The 20,073-nt window shown below is 43.5% G+C and overlaps 1 protein-coding gene across 8 annotated transcripts in view; it reads right to left on the reverse strand.

The window, feature by feature from the left end:
• The window catches only part of LOC115788697 (triple functional domain protein), an 80,016-nt gene that overhangs the window by 4,847 nt on the left and 55,096 nt on the right, over positions 1–20,073 (reverse strand). For 3 of the 8 annotated variants that reach the window (XM_030741836.1, XM_030741832.1, XM_030741835.1), the window contains exons 16-55: positions 19,751–19,925; positions 18,904–19,099; positions 18,228–18,394; positions 17,986–18,105; positions 17,672–17,863; positions 17,439–17,588; positions 17,214–17,328; positions 15,375–15,490; positions 15,108–15,230; positions 14,827–15,021; positions 14,624–14,742; positions 13,823–13,889; positions 13,554–13,663; positions 13,383–13,452; positions 13,102–13,191; positions 12,916–13,008; positions 12,719–12,830; positions 12,417–12,607; positions 12,126–12,227; positions 10,962–10,991; positions 10,252–10,394; positions 10,036–10,135; positions 9,659–9,902; positions 9,347–9,454; positions 8,910–9,103; positions 8,632–8,802; positions 5,396–5,491; positions 4,383–4,531; positions 4,183–4,249; positions 3,967–4,070; positions 3,814–3,883; positions 3,631–3,720; positions 3,460–3,552; positions 3,278–3,328; positions 3,102–3,179; positions 2,832–3,023; positions 2,207–2,387; positions 1,835–2,101; positions 1,258–1,742; positions 238–485 (exon numbers count right to left, since the gene is read on the reverse strand). In XM_030741836.1, the coding sequence (XP_030597696.1) occupies positions 238–485; positions 1,258–1,742; positions 1,835–2,101; positions 2,207–2,387; positions 2,832–3,023; positions 3,102–3,179; positions 3,278–3,328; positions 3,460–3,552; positions 3,631–3,720; positions 3,814–3,883; positions 3,967–4,070; positions 4,183–4,249; positions 4,383–4,531; positions 5,396–5,491; positions 8,632–8,802; positions 8,910–9,103; positions 9,347–9,454; positions 9,659–9,902; positions 10,036–10,135; positions 10,252–10,394; positions 10,962–10,991; positions 12,126–12,227; positions 12,417–12,607; positions 12,719–12,830; positions 12,916–13,008; positions 13,102–13,191; positions 13,383–13,452; positions 13,554–13,663; positions 13,823–13,889; positions 14,624–14,742; positions 14,827–15,021; positions 15,108–15,230; positions 15,375–15,490; positions 17,214–17,328; positions 17,439–17,588; positions 17,672–17,863; positions 17,986–18,105; positions 18,228–18,394; positions 18,904–19,099; positions 19,751–19,925 (5,664 nt within the window). The remainder of the gene's footprint in view (positions 1–237; positions 486–1,257; positions 1,743–1,834; positions 2,102–2,206; positions 2,388–2,831; positions 3,024–3,101; positions 3,180–3,277; positions 3,329–3,459; positions 3,553–3,630; positions 3,721–3,813; positions 3,884–3,966; positions 4,071–4,182; positions 4,250–4,382; positions 4,532–5,395; positions 5,492–8,631; positions 8,803–8,909; positions 9,104–9,346; positions 9,455–9,658; positions 9,903–10,035; positions 10,136–10,251; positions 10,395–10,961; positions 10,992–12,125; positions 12,228–12,416; positions 12,608–12,718; positions 12,831–12,915; positions 13,009–13,101; positions 13,192–13,382; positions 13,453–13,553; positions 13,664–13,822; positions 13,890–14,623; positions 14,743–14,826; positions 15,022–15,107; positions 15,231–15,374; positions 15,491–17,213; positions 17,329–17,438; positions 17,589–17,671; positions 17,864–17,985; positions 18,106–18,227; positions 18,395–18,903; positions 19,100–19,750; positions 19,926–20,073) is intronic. The other 5 variants (XM_030741839.1, XM_030741834.1, XM_030741838.1 and 2 more) reach the window with 2 other exon arrangements.

Consider the following 20,073-nt stretch of genomic DNA (forward strand, 5'->3'; position numbering starts at 1 on the left):
ACAATCTCAATTGCAGACATTAGGAATTTCAAAATAAAAGAACAGTTTTAATCTTGGCACCCAGAATGTTTCAGCCGGAACAGATTCACTCAGTTTGTTGCCATAAATTCACATTTTTCTTATACTACTCGCAAGTAATTGTGCTTAAATATGTAACTACATAAAAAGCACAGCTGTACCTCATTTCAAAAATCCATGTAAACTGTAAAAAGAATTTTTTCTCCATCTTGTTCTTACTTGATGGATCCCTCGGGGCAGTCGGGGACAATGGTCGAGGTGTGTCCCAGCACAAATCCGGGGATCCAGCCCTCAGCGGCGGGGCCCTGCTCGGTAGCTGCTCTGAACACCAGGAACATGTTTTGCTGGTTGCTGGCCAAGATCTGGACCACTTCACCCTGAATGACGCTGATCTCATCCTCCTTCACAGCCGTGTAGTCCTGGGTCACCAACATGGTGGATACGCTACTGCTGCTGCTACTTTCACTCTGCACCACAGAGAGGGAAAATGGTAAGAGCAAATTCATAAGGATCAATGCAATTATACATTATTTATGGTCACAAATCTAAAACTCTGGGATGACGTCTCTAAATTTCGCCACATTTGATGAGATAAAAGAGAAAAGTAAGCAATAAGGTAAAAGAAGCAGAGGCTGAACATTGGAAACAGTCAATTGGGAACGGGATTTTAAAAATACATTCAAGTGGAAGAAAGACAAAACAGGGATTCATTCTTTTCTTCTTGGAAAAGGCTAACTGGATGAAGAAAGGCGTCTTTGCTCTGCATCTCAATGCAAAGACGAGAGAAGAAACGTTAGGCTGAATGAGAGGATCTCTGAGTACGTTTGCAGGGGAACCACAAACGTCAGAAGTTAGTTGCAGTAAAAAGTACATTTAAGTAACACACCATGAAGACGGCCAAGAAGAAGTCAGGTGTTAGTATAAGCTTTGTTAGCGTTAAGAATCTAGAGACAGCCCTAAAAGATAATCAGTGAAGAGGTGAGCGAGGTCCACTAGAAAGATTTTGAGCCTGAAAACATGTTGAGAGTTGAAGGCGTTGCTAGAGATTGTCTTCAGAAATTGTCTAAAGCTAGAAAGGATGATGCTGAAGAGCAGTGAAGGTTGTCAGAGATGCGTAGTAAGGGACAGATTAGTAGTGCTGGCAGCAGGACAGGAGACAACAGGCAGACAGGACAGACCAGGCTCCCCTCTGCCTCTGTGTTAGTTGGATCAGCACTGGGCAGCAGGTGGTGGTCTTACCCCGTTACTCTGTGTGGACTGGATGGACTGCTCGCTGGCCGATGAGCACGTACTCATGCGGTCGGCCTCCTTGCTGTGCGTGGAGTGTCTGTGGGTTTGGCTCCCAGAGCCAGTTTGGATCTGATTTGAACTTTGACGGACCGGAGTGTCTGCCGCCTCTCCCGGAAAGGTGAATGAGCCAGGCCGGCTGGCTGGAGAGCCCGGCATGGAGCTCCAGAATCCAGATCCAGACTTTTGGTTTTGGCCTGGGCTGGGAGGGGGAGGGGGGAGAGGATCCTTGCCAAAGGCGGGAGTGGCCATGGGGGAGGCCATGGGAGACACGGCTCCTGGCCGTGGTTTAGAAGTGGGTGTGGAGGGCAGAGGCCCAACAGTAGCACGTGGGATGGGGGTATATGCTTGGTCCTCTGTGGTGTGGATAGGGCGCTTGCCCTGTGGGCTGCCCCCCGTAGGGAGCAGAGGAGGAGGGACAGGACGAGGGGACAAACCTGGATCACAAGCGAGCAAAACTCAATCTTCAGTCACATCTTTCATTTGGTCATACAAAACAAATTTCCAAGTACAGACTGATGTTTCATACCTGACATCTTACTGGAGCCATCTGGGTCGGCCCCGGGGTGGTGACGTAGGGGTTGGGGCAGACGGGAAGGTTGCGGGATCCTGGATGGCCGACGAGAGCCACCCTGGGGTCCTGAAGGGATGGAGCCACTCTGGGAGCTTACGCCTCCTCCTCCAGGGGCTGCACTAGAGCCACTGCTGCCCCCACCTGGAGCTCCAATGCTGGGCACACACGGCCCACTGCTTGCCCCTACGTGGTTCCTCTGATATTCTATAGGTGAGGTCAGAGCTGTGATAAGGTGCAAAAAATGTAGGTTGGCTATGTACAGAACCATTTTTATAACACCTACAACTCTGTGTGCATGTGTATGTTTGTGTGTGTTTAGTAGCCTACCATTGAGGAAGTTGCGTTGGCTCTCAAGTATTTGGCTGATCTGAAGGGTCCAGACCTCACGCACCCCCGGGTGGGAGGAGTGAAGCACGAAGGACTCCACTGTGCCGTTGGGCGACCGAGAAGTGAGAATGAACTTACAGGGATCACCTTCGACGTTCTCCTCCAAACCCAAACAGCTTACCTGGAGTACAGGAAAACAGGGAGCTTAACTTAATGCCCTAAACTTGCATTTTTCAATTTCCTATGTGTTCAATTTCCTTACTTTTCTCTATTATACACAGACAGCAAAAAGTTTGTGAAAATAATATAAAATCATTTTAGATTTTGTTGATTGTACGGAACAAAAATTAAAAGCAGGTTGACTCAAATAAAGGCCGGGACCCAGATTGGGGCGGGGGGGGGGGGGGGGGGGGGGGGGGCATCAGGTGTTGCTACATATGCTTACAAATATTTCACAATAAGAGCCTTGATAAGTGAAGGGTTTACGCCAACTGAGTGCAGGGCCTTTAATTTAATTTAAGTTGGCATCGAGTTGGCTGGACGGCAGCCCGTCAGAAAAGATCAGGGATCTCAATATGGATGAATTTAACAAGTGTACATCCTTCCCTCCCCCTCCAATCATTACCTTGATGCTGTTCTTGTAGAGGAAGCCTGGCAGAGAGAACCCTTTCTTTTTGTCCAGGGGCTCACTGAAGATGACAAGCTGCTCAAACAGGAAGACTCTCCTCTCTTTCATCCGGCCGAGCAGACTGCTGTCTGGGTCCGACACCATGAACGTGTCCTGCAGCAAAAGGCGGCCCTGAGCCACAATCTTCCCCTGCAGGCAGAGAGACGCGTGCTTTAAGGAAAATGTTGCATTACTTCGTGTAACACAAGAACAAAAATAATTTCTTACATCAAATCCTTGAAGCCGGCCGACATTCATCATGTCGTTACACCTTTTTGGCACGATGCACATGACCTCCACTGCTTTCTGCGTGAGTCAGAAATGAACAAGGTTGATGTAATTGCTGAAAAAGTCTTGCATCATTTTTTTTTTTTAATTTAAGAGAGGGGGGGTTTAAATCTCACTTCCAAATCCAGAGACTCGAGCCCAGCCTTTTTAGAGTGTTTTAGGAAATCCTACAATGCACAACAGAAAAAAAACACAGGTAAGATAATAGCTGTATACATTACATACAGCAGAGATATAAAAGAGTTAGCAAGCAGCAGCTGGTGCTCTGGCGCCCTCTACTGCATAGTAATAGACTAACCTTGAGCAGCAGCTGGTACTTCATGATCCTTTGGACCGGCTTGATGAGCAGGTCTGTGATCTGCAGTCTGTGTCCCAGCCGCTGCTTCAGGTCCTGAAAATCAAGTGTGTGTCTTTAATGGCTACAGGATACATCTCAGAGGATGCAATTTCCAAAAGAACAGAGTCATACCTCAAAGTAGGTGTCGATGTACTCAGACACGATGTGCTCTGATTTGGGCTTGTTCTGACAGTACACTACATACATGTTGAGTCTCCGTTCCTGGATGCATAAAGCACACGCAGTTACAGTTTCATCAAATGTGTACAAGCAATTAGAAAGAAGGCAGGAGCTGGAAATTCCCTGCAGACAAACCTGTTTGAGAAAGAGTGGTCCCAGTCTGTCCGGGTCCTCTAAGCATTTCTCCAACTCCCTGAGGAAGAAACTGAGCAAGACAGAAACCAAAGTTACTCAAGTGCCGATTCTGGACAGGGAAAAATCCGCATTCTCCGTGTGTGGGTTACATACTCTCTGTGCCAGTCATATATCTGATGGATGTTGCCAAACACAATTTTGTCCTTTCCCTTCATATCATCAGGAACACCCTCTTCCTTCATTCTGCTCATGTAGCCCTTTGTGATGGAAACACACAAATACGCGATAAGATTTCACAATAAAGAGTCGCCAAAGCTCACCAAACTCATTTTAGTATTTATCAGATAGAAAACGTTTCACTAAGCTCACCTCCACCACGAGGCCAAGGTCTCTGACGTAATCTCTCTCCGTCTCCACCAACTCCAGCAGAATGAAACTGGAGCAAAAGAGGAGAAACGCAGATGGCAGACTTAAAATTAGAACTATAAAAACAGCATTAAAGCTCCATAAACATTCAGCTACTGTGCGTCTGTGTGTTTTTGTGTGTGAGAAAGAGAGCGAAGACGTACTGTCTCTTTTTGAGGATGCTGGCCCTGCGTTCGTCCATCTCCTCAATGGGGGAGGAAGAGGACAGGAGGGAGTTGTCAGAGGGGTTGAAGGAGGGAGAGCTGCTGTCTCCTTGTTCTACAGACAGAGAGCTGGGTCTGTCCTCCAGAGCCTGCACCCCAGAAACGCATTTAAAAACAGGGTGAGTGATGCTGCTCAGAAGAGCAACATTAATTCACACCTTTTACCCGTCAACATGTATACATGTTAACATTTATTTTCTTTATCCAAGTCTCTTAACCCTAAAGATTATGAAACAGTCACAAGAATAAAAACCAGAAAATGCAGAGAAACATTTAATTCAGCCGTCATGAAGCTAACAAACACAGAGTTAATACGTATGAACCAAGCAGAAACTCCTGGAGCAGAAAGAAAGGCTTAACGCCAAAAGTTCCTCGACTGGACACTTGAGGCTGACTCGTTTTCATCCTTATTGATGGTTAAATTATCTCGAAAGCTACTTTCCCCTCTTTGTAACAACTGTATTGCACTTTTTCTTCCCCTAATTGGATTTTATTATGCTTTAAGTTTAGGGGGTGTGGCTACTTTGAATGACAGGTGTGCTAATGTAGCTGTAATTACTCATCCGCACCACTTCTAATCGGTCACAGAGCTGGACCTCGAAACCATGTTTTCTTTTAAATGCTTGTGTTGTTTTGGGCATTTTTCCATCAAATTATCTGACAAATAAAGCAAACAGCTGTGAGGTACACTGTCCGGCAAGTTACTACTACTTTTTATTAGTATTATTTTTTGTGGTTGCAGCTTGCTTAGCTAAAACTTAGCAGTCCACCCTCTTCTGTAAGTATGTTCCCTTCAGGCTCAAAAAAAAAACAAAAAAAAAAAACAACTGCTGATATCACGTCCATCTCTTATATACAGTCTATGGCATCTTCTGATTCAAACGGGACCTTGATTGAAAAGTGTGTAAGAGCTTATTAACACGTCAAGGTTGGCGCGAGTGTTTGTATCCTACCATCTTGCTTTTGACTAGCTCCTCGATGGCGCTCACCAGCTCAGCGGCACTGGGCGTCTCTGAACTGGACGGCCGGACCGACAGACGAGAGGAGGTCTAGGCAAAAACAGAGAGATGAGAGGGAGGAAAAGGAGCAAGCATGAGAAAAAAAGAAAATCCATGCAAGTCTTTTCTCTGAATTTTTAACTAATAGCTCTCTTTTTGTTTTTGTTTTATTTTTTTTTTTTGGGGGGGGTGGTACTTAAACTTTTCAGAACTGAATCAAGCCTGAGCATCAAATCAAACAGTAATTTCCATAATTTCTAAAACAGATAAGCAGGAGAGTCTGTTGATGTGAAATCCTAAACTGTAAGAGTTCACTGACTGCAAAGAAAATGCCTAATACCTTACAGTTAAAGGTTGTGCTGGAGTTTTGAGTGAGAATCATTTCTCTCAGTGGTGACATTTAAGTGGATTTTAGTTGTTCATGTGACCAATGGCTTAGTGAAAATGTCTGTTAAATGTTCAATGCTGTAATCTGGAGTGATTCATCTGAGATATGCTCCCATTAGTGGCACCCCGGGACAGGGGCGGGCTTTATAACTCAAGGTTAAAGAAAGTGAAACATATATGAACTTCAGAATGCTGCCAATGAAAAGGTAAAAAAACAAAACAAACAAAAAAAACCAAAACCATGAGGCTGAAATTTGGGTGACTGAAATGAAGATAAGAGGGGAAAAATGTCTTTCAAATAGTGATGAGGAGAAGGTAAAAAAGAAGTGGTGATATGTGAATGAAAGATGTCTGTGTCGCTTTCTCAGATGATGATGAACGGCCTTTGGAATAAAGAAAGAATGCTAACAGAGCTAGAATGAAAGAGGTAATATGTAAGTATGCATAGATATAGTTCAGGAGACTCTCACCCTTGCTGTGCTGTGCTTCAAGACATTCCCCAATTAGGTTTTCTGGGTGAGGCTGTGTGCCCTTCTGGCCTCGCCAGCATTTAGAGATGCCAATTACTCGCATGGTTAATGAGGTTAACGCACAGAGGGTAAAAGGAGATGAGGACGAGCAGGCGGGGGGACGGAGTGGGTGGTGAGGAGCTGGGGGAGAGGAAAAAGGGGTCTTCTGAATTTTCACTTCATTGTGGGCCATTAGGTAGATTCTCCAGTGGGGCTACCAGGGCATCTTACCACTTTCCCTGTGTTACAGTTTATATTGGCTCATTTTATCTTTTAAAACTCACTCAAGCCGTCGATCTCGTCCCAGCCTGACTGATAAACATGCAGAAAAAAGCTGCGAACTTAAGCTAATCTAGCAGACTGAAGCTATTATGAAGCTCAAAGTTTCCTCAAGATGTTCAGTGACTAACACTGACCAAAAAAAAAAAAGTAAAAAAAAATTCTCCCGTCTTTCAGAGTTAAGAGCTACATGCATCCTCTCCTTATGTACATTTTGCCTTAAAGCCCTTGCTCAACTGCCAGGTGCCTCTCCGTTCTAGAGGTGTGTTTGAAGCAACGAGGCAGAAGTCAAAACAAGTAAAACTAAAAAGGAAAAAGAAGAAGAAAAAAGGGGGAAAAACCTAAAGGAAAGAAATCCAGGAATGTTTAAGAGTTTGTAAAAATACAAAAGTTAGGTAGAGGGACAGAGAAAGGTGTAGTTCAAAAAAGGTCAAAAAAAAAAAAAAAAAAACTTCTATCTTCATATTTCAGGTTTTAGAAAATACAATTTCAAGTTGAAGAATAGGGGGGAAAAGAGAGAATTGAAGAAGTGACCAAGGGAAGAGACAAGAAGGGGGAGAGCAGGACACTTCAGATGGAGAGGTATGGAAACTGAGACAAAGCAAAGACAGGACATAAATCAAGGTAATGCTACAGCATGGAAAACAGCAAACAATACAACCAGGAAACAAAACAAAAGAGAAACAGAAATTAGTGTCAGAGGAGTCTCCACTTGATTCACGGAGGAAACTTGGGCTGCATGAGACTTTGCATTGCTTTCTGCCTTAGAAGAGAGGGGAGAATATGATGCAACATGCCAAGATAAGATGTTATGCATAACTGAAACTAAGGGTCACTTAAACTGTGTCAGGAAATGATCCTATTTGGGAAAAAGTGGGAGAAACTTAAATGAGTGGAAAGTGTTTTCCCGAAACCAAAAAACAGTAACAGCAACGTGAAGAAAGCCTGCAGATGTGCACAATTTAGTCAAATAGATGTTACTCCTATCTCTTACACCAACTCCTCAAAAAAGGGCCAAATTTTTTTTGTTTTTGTCGCAGATTTAAAATGAATTCTGACTAAATTAAAAACACATAAATCCATCCATCCATCCATTCGCTTCCACTCATCCTGTTCAGGGTCGCGGGGGGGCTGGAGCCTATCCCAGCTGTCATAGGGCGAGAGGCGGGGTACACCCTGAACAGGTCGCCAGCCTGTTGCAGGGCCAACACAGAGACAAACAACCTTTCACACACACATTCACGCTGTCATTCACACCTATGGGCAATTTAGTGTAGCCAATTAACCTAACCCCAGTAAGTGCATGTCTTTGGAATGTGGGAGGAAACCGGAGTACCCGGAGGAAACCCACGCAAGCACGGGGAGAACATGCAAACTCCACACAGAGAGAGGGAGAGGCCTGGGCCAAGGTGGAATCGAACCCAGACCTTTCAGATGTTATTCTAACTGTGAGGCAGCAGTGCTAACCACTACGCCACCGTGCACATAAATTAAAAAAAAAAAAAGCTATAAAGGCTTCTCCACTTTTTTGCACATTTTTTCCCTCCACACACTTTCAGGAGGGTTTCCTGGCAAATGTAAATAAAAGAAGCACTAACAGATCTTCTGGTAGGAATGCAGATGGCCTTTCCTTTAGGACACACTTATATTAGAAAGGAAACTGCAGGCAGCTAGAGACGCTCTGAAATACAGCTCATTATTTTAAGCAAAATGACCCAGTTTTTAAAATGGACAGAATTTTGTGGATAGTAAATTAAGACTTTGTAACACTTGCAGGTAAACACCGAGGACTAAATCTGTGTGAAACTGTTTATCTACCAAAATTTCAGAACACAGTCTTTCACACAAACTGCAGCACATCAGCCATTTTCAGATCAACACAATCCTTAAAAGCAAGTCTCACAACACGATCCTTGATGTCCTTTCTACACCAATGTTCAGATCAAAATGTGGATACATCTGGTTCCTGACCCTAAGCCTCTGTCCCCCCCGCTGTAACGTCCCAACTCTCCTCACCTTGTCATCCTGTGAGTCTGGCTGCAGCAGGCTATGCTGCTGGATGGCCATAGGTGGAGGCAGAGGTACTGAGTCAGCACCCTCTTCGCCCTCCTCCTCGCCGCAGCTCTGCATTCCCGAAGAACTGGATTTAGACAACGTGCCACTCGAGAGGCCCTCGTTACGAACCCTCTGCAACACACAAAGACAGCAAAGCACCATTTGACTCTGACGTTAGATAACTTCTAAAAGGATGGAGGAGAGGACGACAGAGCGTCAAATGTTCCGTATCCACCCACCTCCTCCAAAGTTTCATCCTGAGGAGTAGCAGCGCTGTCGTCTGAGTCTTTCTGAGAGCCTATCGTCATCTCGCCGCTCTTCCTCACATCACGGCTTTTCTTGTGCTTGTGGGCCAGCTTCTTCACGTGGCCGTCTGCCTTACCGCTGCTTAATCGACGCACCGGGCTGGTCAGCCACTTCCGTAGTGTGTTACCTAAGAAATGCACCAAACACAAAGCTCAGGATAAAGTTAAGCCTTAAACTGTATACTGTGGTTCTGAATTAAGCTTTTATTTACACCTACAGTTTACAGTTCCATTACTCTGTTTCTCACTTTGAAATTTCTAATAATTGTCTTGCACAACATTTTGATGGATCTGCCTGTTTTTTAACTGATGCTTTTTTCCTTCATAGTCATTCAAAAATCAAACAGAGATACCTGGGCCAGTGATCTCACCTGGTCGTTTAGGGCCCGGGGAGGTGTGGGAGCCGATGCCGTGACCGGGCTGCAGTGTAGCCGATGAACCCGGCATGATGGAGTCATTGCTGCACACGGACAGCGTGTCTGTGAAGCAGAGAGCCACAAGTTAAAGTAGTTAAAGCCTTCCAGAAAGAAAACCACAGCTGTTTTTAAGAAAGAGGAAAAAAATTGCAATATTTTATAAATTATTAAATATTTTAATATATTATTATAAATTAGTTGAAATTATGCACTTGGTATTGTGTTTTATTGACACATTACACCACCATTCACACTATTGTTTTGTACCTTTGTGGTTGAAGATGCCCTCCATCTCCATAGAGGACCTGGAATGGGCGATGCAGAGCATAGAGCAGGGCACGAGGCCCTCCAGGGCAGGAGAGCGGTCTGTGGTCCTGACCAGGCACCAGTCTGGTTTGTCGTGACAGCGTTCCAGAACCTCCACCGTCTGACCCCGCCGCACCGTCAGCTCGTTGCTGTTGCTGGCCATAAAGTCGTGTATGACCACAGTCAACTCACAGCCACCGGAGAGCTAAACAAGACAAGACAAAACTATCATTGAGGCCTGGGTTCCACATAAAAGATGGAAGCTATGTTTTTAAAACTTACAACTGCAGAAAATCTGCAGATTGGGCGTCATTTCTGACCAGTGTGAGAGTTCTCACCTTGTCGCTGTCCAGTGTGTTCTGAGAAGTGCGGGATGCCAGAGAGATGGTGTCTGGTTGGCTGCTGCCTTCACCCTGACTGTCCAAGTCCTCTCCATCCCTAACATAAACACACAATAAAATAAAGGGTTTAAATTATTGAAACAATACAAGTATATAAAAAGAAGATAAAATTCAGATATGTAGATTAGAATCCCCAGTTAGAGCCGTGTTTACCTTCGTCCCTTGTGGTGCTTGGTGGTGGTTGTTTTGGGAATGTGAATGGGCTCTTTGAGTGCTCCTCTTAGGTGAATGGTACGCTCTTGGATCACCTCTCTGATGTGCTTGATCCAGTCTTGCTTGTTCTCAATGCTGGATGCCTGTTATTGGCCAATCATTGTCAAGAAAAATAATCCTCACTTTGAATTTTTCCATTCACACTTGTCTGAATTTACCTTTCATCTTTCATCTCTCAGTAAGTTATAAAGCCATCGTTCATTATTTATTTATATATATATATATTTTTTTTTTTTCTCCACCCATAAATCCCTAAAACAGTGGCTTCCCAGCATTGCTTTTACAGAGCCACTGCAACCGCTCTCATAGATGAAGAACCACTTCCTCAACACCACCCACCATCTGTGTTCATCTGAATAATCTGGAGTTAAAGTGGATGTTACTTAATGTATTAGTCATACAAACATGGACAATGATCCAGTCATTTTCCTTTAAAATACAAAACATGTCAGTGCTCAAGTTTAGTTTACTACCCCTTTTGGAACCACCTTTATTGATTATTTTGCATCTTTCAGGCCTGTAGATATCGCTATGGTTACAGTGGCTTTCTGATACAGCTCAAATCTGCCGCTTTTGCCCATTTACACTAAGCTAAGTTCAGACTTTTGAGAAATGGTTGAGGGCTGTGTTGTGGGATTGTTTGTACTCACCATGGCTCCATGTTTGGATCCCTGACTTAGCTTTAAATTTAAAATATAAAAAAGGGAATTTCACTGGTTTGCTTTAAGAAGGTGTACAGGACATTTTACAAGCTGACAGAATGATTTGAAATGAGAGAAATGCACAACACTGACATTTTGGTTTGACAGTATAATGAAGGCCAATCAAATGCTTAGTGAATAGTAATGGATGGTGTGTGTGTGTGTGTGTGTGTGTGTGGTTAGTAACAAGACACACCTAATTTACAATGCACATAACACATGACTGCTTCTCAGTGGTTAGTTTGGTAGTCAGTGTGTATTTTAATGCTGAAATGTTCAGTACTGAACGTGCTAAGATTCTGGCTTCATGCTGCTCCAACAGCTGGTCCAAGTTTTAATCCATCTGTGACACAACTCAAAGGGAGTGGGCTTTTTTTCTCCAATCTCATTGTACATCCTGTATAATGACAATAAAGGCATTCTATTCTATTCTATTCTTTTCACATGTTTAGAAAAAAAACTTAAAAAAAGGGAAGGATGTATCTGACTTCAACAGTGGCTTTAAATCTTTTTTTTTTTTTTTTTTAATCTTATTTTGTGGTAGAGAAAGATAGCTAACTCGCTACTTTGATAAAGCGGCACAGGGCCAGGTTGGGCGATTGTGGGCGTTCGGGAGCTGAAACAGTGTCACCAGCGTTGGTGGAAGCATGTCGGCCCACATAGAGAATTAGAGATACAAACATCCACAGAAAACACAGCCCCAGATATACATGTGTGTGCCGTGTTTGTTAACAGATGAAACGAAGCAGAATCTAACCAGGCTGGCAGAGAGAGAGAGAAAAACAGAAGACTGAGGACAAGAAGGAAGGAGGAGACAGAAGAGTGACTACAGAAAGCTTCTCAGCCACCTTGAAGCTGCTCATGCAATCAAACAAGATAGAAGAGGGGACAGCAAAGAAGAAGAAGAAAAGTAGAAAAGGTCTGAATGTGGAGAGGAAACTGGGTTAGACCAATATTTATGCTTTCAGCACACTGAGTACACAATCCATAAACTCATTTGGACTTTTTTTTTTTAAAGACATTTAGTCCATAATTATTTCCCAGATTTGGCTTAGAAAACCTATATTGGTCCAACCCAAATCAAGATCTTAGAAGAAAGGAGGAGTGTTTTACCTTGAGTACAATCTTGTTGTCGGAGGTCGGGGTGCGTCCCACCCATAGAGCAAACTTACAGGGGTCTCCCTCAACGTGTTCAGTCACCCCCAACTCCGATGTCTTGGAAGGAAGAATAATAATAATAATAATGATAATAATAATAATATGAGAAAATGTGGTCAAAAATTAAATCTTGGAGCTTGTCAGCTCGTGCAATGATCGCTCACAAAGTGAAGTCTTTCCACGGCGTTGAATCAAATTCATTTACTTTTGTATTTCATTTCGTACATTTCACCATCATGCACTTACAAAGAGTTTGCTCTTGTAGATGTATTTGCTCCTGCCATTTGAGTCTTTGACCTCCTTGCTGAAAACAAGAGACATCTCAAAGAGGAAGAGGTGGCGCTCTCGTCCCTTTCGAATCAGAGTCTTTGGATCCCAGACCTGGAAGGAATCCTGGAGAATGAGCTCGCCCTGTGACTCAATGTTTTCATCAAAACCTGGAGAAAGAGGTCAGAGGATGACTCGATGAAAATCAGTTTTAAAAACACGCAGTTTCGCTGTGAAATTAAAGCTAATTGTGCAAATAAACAAATCAAATAATGCATCACCTTCCAGCATTGAGAGGTGCATGGCATCGTTGGCTTTCTTGGGTACGCTGAGCATCACCTCCAGGCCATCCTTGATCTCTCCTTTACCTTCTTCACAGCACGTCAGCAGCTCCTAGACAGACGCGCGCACAGAAACCATGACAACAGGAACCATGGAGACGCTCATCACAAGGATCACATTTGCTGTGGTGGGTTACCTTCAGCAGGAGCTGATACTTGGTGATTCTCTGCACCGGTTTGATCAGATAGGATGAGATGGAGTTGGCCAGTCGGTGCCGCTGTTGAATTTCCTGTCATTAAAAGAGGAGGAGAATGATGAGGTCATTGTACATGACTGACAAGGACCATTCAGTCTCATCTGAATGAGCAAAGGTGGCACTCACATCAAAGTAGTTGCCAGCATGCTCCAGTATGAGCTGGGTGGAGTCAGGTTTGTTCTTACAGTAGTTCACATACATCTGGAACTTATCAGCCTTGAAGGAGAGAGAAACAGTTTTTCTTAATATTAAAGGGGACCATTGATGCTCACTTTCTGCTCCATAATTTTTATTCTGGAGCATGTCTGCTTGAGCCATTGTTCAAAATAATATGTGCTATGTGCTACCAGGGGCCTCTAAATGTGCACTCATACAGTGCAAAAGTCTGGAGACACAATAATGCATACCCATGTGACAAAGCAATGCCCAACATCCTCTGGCAGCTGCTCATATTTCTCCAACTCTTTGAGGAAGATGCTGATGAAACAGAGCGAGAGACAAAAGCACGAGAAATTACAAAAAACATAACAGATTTAATTAAAAATGAGAAACAAATAGCAGAAGGACGTGTTTCTTACTTATGGTGAAATTCATAAAGGTCTTGCATGTTTCCAAAGATGATGTGCTCCTTGTTAATGATTCCTGGAGGAATCTCCTCAACCCCACTGGTCATCTCCCACAGGTAGGTCTGCATGAAGGAAAGATGAGATCATAATAATGATAATTTAAAAAAAATGTTTTTAATCTTAAAAGGATTCTCATACATTTTCATATTTTGTGTGAAAAGTTGTTGCACAACTCTAGCATCAAGCAGGTTAACAGTGGTGGGTTGACAAGCTGAACTTACATCCATGCACTCCCGCAGGTCTCGCACGTAGGCTTTTTCTGTCTGAATCAGCTCTGCCATGATGAACCTAGACACACACAAAACACACAGGCACACAAATTAGCAATTTTCATACCGTCCTCGTTCACGCGGTGATAAATCACCATGCCAACACCTCTCTTTCAGCCTGTCAACTTCATCCATTTACATTAATGAACGGTGAGTTATGGGCCGTAAGACTTGGTCATAAAGCAGCCACGAATGACTGAAATCATGCTCGTGATTTGTGCTGCTCATATAAAACGATGCGGTCTCTTTTTCCTGGACTCTGTATGTCGACTTATTTGTTCAGTGGGGCTGCTCAACGGTTCTGTCTGCAGTTTTTGTGCTGGCACAGCAAAGAAGAGGCTGGATGGAGCAGCGTAAATCAAGCAGATTCATTATGTATATGCATTTACATCGATCTCCTCTTTCAGCTATTGACCAGGTTCAGTGCTGACACTGCTGTGAACAAGGACACTGACAGGTAACCTGCTTATAATCTGTTAGCACTAGGCTTCTTTGCTGCATTTTGGGCTTTAAAGCAATAATTTAATTAATAATTTAATTGGGGCAATAAAACAAAAAAAAAATGTTGTGAAAATGCTGACTTACAGCACAGACTGTTCACATGAGGAGCTTTTAACGACTAAATGCTAAACAATTCGTTAAGCGTAACCTGGAGCGCTTTTTAATTTGCTAAATTCCTAATTATTCTTCATCTTTCAATTCTTTTAAATAACCTGTTTTTCCTGATATAATAAACAGGAAGGGGTGACATACTCCTTTCTGCGTGCTGATTTACGTTTCTCCTCATTTAACTCATGGGCAGCAGCATCCCTCAGCTTGACTTCTGACCCCGGAGCTGTGGCTGGGATGATGTCCAGCTGCAGATCCTTGCTCTGACACAGAAAGAGGCAAAGCAAAAGTTTAGGTTTCACGATTACAGACCAAGAAACTGCCTAGCAAAACATGCGAGCACTCACTGCCTTGTTGGAGTCTGAGGAGATGCCCAGGGCTTTCTCCAGACTGCAGCGGTACTTGTCCATGCGCAGTGAAAAGTCTCGATAGCGCTTGTCCACGGCCGTCACCCATTTTTTGATCTCCCCTGCGTGACTGTGGCCTTTCTCGCAGAAACCGTCAGCCAGCTGGATCAGCAGCTTCACACGCTCCTTGGTTTGCTGAGAGAGGAACAGAGCCAATGTGGTCCTTATGCACATGCATGCAAACAACACGAGCGCTTTTGTTGTGTGTTTGTGAGCCCAACCTTGGCTGTGATGTGAAATTCCTCATGTTCCTTCAGCAGCTCCTGTGTGTGATGGATACTTGAGCCGGTGGATGTGTGTGTGGACAGGTAAAACTCCCCGGTGTCGTGAATCCACTCCAGAGCCTCAAAAAAAAAAAAAATGAATAAATAAAATAAAAAAAATGAATAAATAAAATAAAATAAAATGCAGGATGTATCATTTTCATATCATATGACAACAGAGTGCAGATTTATTGCTGTAACATGTATAATGTGTGTTTCATGTACCTGTTTGGCGCTACGTTCAAACACCACATACTGCTGACACTGATCCAGCCTGCGTTTCTTCATGGTCCAGAAGTGGAGAACGCGGTTCTCTCTTTGCAGTAACTCATTCAGGATGTCTACGCAAAACACAAAGAACGTTAGAAACACCAAAATTTCACCCAAAAGATGCAAATCAGCAATGCATACCAAGAAAGAACCTTCCTGTCTTGCACAAACTCCCTTCAGTACACCACAGCTCTACTGCAGGACAACATTTTATTGCTCTGAGTTAGCTCGGTTCATTTTTCCCAATTAATAATTTTCCAAATATGTTCATTTAACACTGTTATTTAACCATTACAGAGAAAAACAAAAGCATATTATTTATCCACTGAAGGTTATCTGAGTGATTCTGAGTGTTTGGACTTTTCTCTTCATACTGTAAGTACTTTTCATATACTGGCAATCATCTTTGCATGCCTGTATTTTCTTAACTTTATATTTTTATATTTTGAGCTTTTGTTTTCAACGCAGTTCATTTTCAATTAGTTTTTAGAGTGTATTTGATTGTTTCAGTTTAGTTTATTTTGTATAGCTTCAATTTACTGGGCCACCTACACATTACATTTATAGCAGCTGCTTGACACAGTTTTTTGTTAATGCCAGAGGAGGTCTGGAACGCTGCAGTTAATGACTCAGCAGAGAGTTGGTGACTTTTACACACTGTGCACCTCAGCACCCGGCGACCCCACTCTTTAATCCCTCTTTTCCACTAGTGCCTACTCGACCCGACTCTGTTCCACTTGGTTTTGTTCGTTTTCAATTACAATTGAGCATCGCCTCAGCAAGGCAGCCCAAAAGTCCCATGACATAATTCGTATGCGACACACACACAAACGGTCTAGCTTTGTCATCGGCCATTAAGCACAAAAATGTCTGTTGTTTAGTGTGTAGCCATTTCCCTCATTGCCGGGTTTCAAAAACAGAAGGTTTGTTGTGAAGGAGTCGCTCTCATGACTTATATAGTGACAGCACTCCCTGGCCAATCAGTGGCATGCATTCTGTTGACATCACATTTCCTAAATGACTCGGCTCACTTGGAACTGCTGCTGAGCAGTTACTAAAAAAAAAGAAGAAAAAAAAAAAAAAAAAAGTACCTGGTACCAGGTAATACCACCTAATGGAAGCCCCTAAAAACTGAGTGGAGTCGAGCTGAGCTGCGTAGGTACTGGTGGAAAAGCGGCATAACTTTACATGGCCTGCCATTTCATGACTGAGTTGCTGTGGTTCCTAAATGTTTCCACTTTGCAATAATACCATTTACAGCTGGAAATATAGGAGGAAAGAAATTTTACAAAGTGACTTGTTGCAACAGTGCCGCCGTATTACAGTATCCAATATTTTTGTCCACACAGTGCATCTAGTACAGCTGCTCCCTTGAGAACTGACTAAAATGGCACTGGTGATTTCAGCGTTCAGTGTAGCAGCAGAAGTAAGGTTCAGCCTCTGGAATAAAATAACATAATAATAAGTAGTCTGATGCACAACAACAACAAAGAAAAGAAAAGTCTCTGCAGCAACCTCCCTTGATGCATGTGATTGCTCAAGCAAGCACCCAGTTTAAGGCTCAGTAAGTTCATATTTGCCTGTTTAGACACGATGACTACGGTGTTTTAGGATTTCCACCACAACTGCAGAAAAAAAATAATTATGCAACTATATCTCATTATTATTAAAATTCAAATAAAATAAAAGGTAAAACCACATTTTGCTAGACTTCATCAAAATGACAGCAAACGAATCTAGAAGTTGTTGGCTAGAAAGTCTATATAATGTTTATTTGTCTTCTCTTATACTCACTTTTGACCTGCTGTTCTGGTGCTTTGACGTGGCTCAGCATCCCAGGCATGTTAACACTGTTCCTGTGCATGTACTTGAGGAAGACATCTGCATTTCTTCTTGCCAGGGTGCATGCCTAATTAAAACAAACACGAGCAGTAAGATCAGACGTGCGAGTTAAAGCTTTGCTTCAGTTTCATTCTGACTCACTCTCTGTGTGTGCGTGTGGGAGTGTGTGTGTGTTACTTTTAGGAAGGCCTCCTTCTGCTCTAGGTGCTTGCTGATCATGGGGGTGACGTGGTCTGTTTCACAGTTGGGTCCCAGTTTATCAGCTCCTCCACACCAGTCCTCCTCTCTCTTATACTCTTGCTCCAAGCTCTCCAACACACTGCACACCTGTTGAGAGAAACACAGCCAGTTAGTTGTGTTTGTTTGTTTCAATTGCCAAGGAAACAATAAATGTAAATCTTCTCTCCTACCTGTTCGGAGGTCTTGTAGAAGGCAACGGAAGCATTGACGAGCTTGAGTCGGTCCTCCATCTTTAGCATGAGCTGCTGCCAGTGTGAAGCCACGTTCTCTGCACAGTCTCTGATCAGGTCCATGTCATAGTGGTTGGCCTGGAGCAGAGCCTCTGCCTTCTGCTGAACCTGCAGGGCACTCTGGTGCGTTTTCTGCAGAGAGGAAAGAGGTGAGAAAAAGCTCAGGGTTACAATTAATCAAACAAAGGAAAAATCTAGCTTTAGACTCTGAACAGACAACACAGCGGGCTGATGGGATAAGCAAACATTGTCACCTCAATAGCATGCTGAAACTGTTCATGTTCCCTCTGCAATTGCTCAGCTTCCTGCAGGGAGCTGGCCGTTATTAGACCAGCGTTCAGCATTGACTCGCCATTACGAATCCACCCCAGAACCTGCAAGAGAGAGAGAGAGATCTTTTTAATCAAAGAGCTTACAGACTTCTTGGTATCCTATAGTTGGAGAATCTTAGCCTGCAGATGGCGCCTTCCTGCAGGTATGTGACTGAGCATCTTACCTGCTTGACTTCAGCCTGCAGGTGTCTCAGCTGGACACACTGCTCCAGGTGCCTGCGGTGCTGCTCAGCCGCTAAATCGAGTTCTTGCTGCTTTTCATGAAGGAACTCAAGCAAGTCCTGAACCCGCGTGGCCATGTCGACATCCCGATCACACAGCAGCTCCACACCTGTATGGAAACACTCAACTGTATTACTTCTGGACAGGCAGAACAGACACATAAGTCAAATAACTTTGCCGACATTTTTAATTATTAGTCACATTGTAATAACTCAACTTCATGTTTAATACACGTGGCATGGTGTAACCATTCCTTGTGCCGTTTTACAGAGCACCTATTAGCATGTGAGATCACAGGTGAGTTATTATGGTTACTGAGTGGGTGCCTCTCATCACAGATGCTGACTGAATCTGACCCGCGACACCTACACAGCATCAATATTAAAGCTAACGTAGCCAACACAGAAATATGTGCAGCAACAGCGAAAATAAGCTGCATCCTAACTTCACCCTCAGTCAGAAGATTCCTGGGGTCTGAGGGGGGCAGTCAAACATTTCCACAGTTTTACTTTTCAGCACTTAAGGGCAGATGAAGGCCTGGTGATAAAATATTTAAAAAAAAAAAAAAAAAAAAAAAAAAAAATCTGATTTAACAAAATAAATGAGGAGCGGACTCACCGGAGGCCTGGACTTCGTTGACATACTGCAGCAGCTCCTGCCCCTGGTGGATCACATCGAAGGTGAGGTTGTTCATGGTCAAGGCCTTGTCAGCGTGGTGCTGCAGTCTCTGCTCAGCCAGCGTCAGGTCCTCCGTGTCAAAATCATTCATCTGACCTGTCAGCTCCTCGTTCCATGACTCCAGGTCAGAGATGATCTGTGGAGGGAAGAGATTTCATTTAAAGCAAGCATAGTATGGAGTAGTATGGGTGAGTCACAAGTCTGTGAGAATGCTGCACTAAGGCACAATGCTGTGTGGGTAGATGTTTTTGATACAAATTGCATGCATTATTCTTCCAATATCATAAAGCCAAAATTCTGGTTAGTGCATCTTTTCTTGACCGTGAACACAGTTTCGCTTAAACAATTGCACAAACACACAGGCTGTTAGATTCTGTGTCCACGTGCAACTGTATTTGTACTTGAAGCACCCATGACCTCATTTTCAGAGCTCATCTTTCGAGGGATTATTGTTGCTTAGTTACAAAACTTGTTTTCTAGTATTCCTGCATTCCTTACCACATTCTCTACAGTTTACTTTATATATGCCCGTTAAAACAGTCTTATTATTATTAATGGTAGATAACTGGTTGTCAGTGACAACCAGTTTTAGTTTCTCCTCCACCCTTCTTGACAGCATTTGAAGTCACAATCCCCACCTCTTTCTCTAAATAGATTAGCTGATGCAGGAAAAGTGACACTCATCAGCTCTAGTTCAACTATTTACAGCTAAAAGTGCAGTGAGTGAAGCTGAACTGTGGACACAAAACCCATAGTCTTAAAAAGCGTTCCATCTATGAGGACTCACGTCAATGGCGTCCCTCTCAAAGATGCGGAGCTGCAGGAAGAGCTCCAGTTTGATCTTCCTCTCCTGGAAGAGCTCCTCCATCTGTGCCTGAGCTTCATCCAGCTGCTGGAGGACGCTCTCGATGTGGTTGATGGAGCTGTTGTGGGGCGTCTTGTTGCTGGAGATGGCTGAGTCCCTGGAACACAATTGCACTACAGGCATTAAACATGTGATGCAATGATGCCCATAAAAACTAAAAAGCAGAACAGCTATAAAGGGATGCCAACCAGACTTAGCTGCTCTAAAAACTGCACAGCACAGCCTGCAAACCAGTAAAAACATGA

Source organism: Archocentrus centrarchus, chromosome 11 (assembly GCF_007364275.1).
Source record: "Archocentrus centrarchus isolate MPI-CPG fArcCen1 chromosome 11, fArcCen1, whole genome shotgun sequence".
Taxonomy (NCBI): Eukaryota; Metazoa; Chordata; class Actinopteri; order Cichliformes; family Cichlidae; genus Archocentrus; species Archocentrus centrarchus.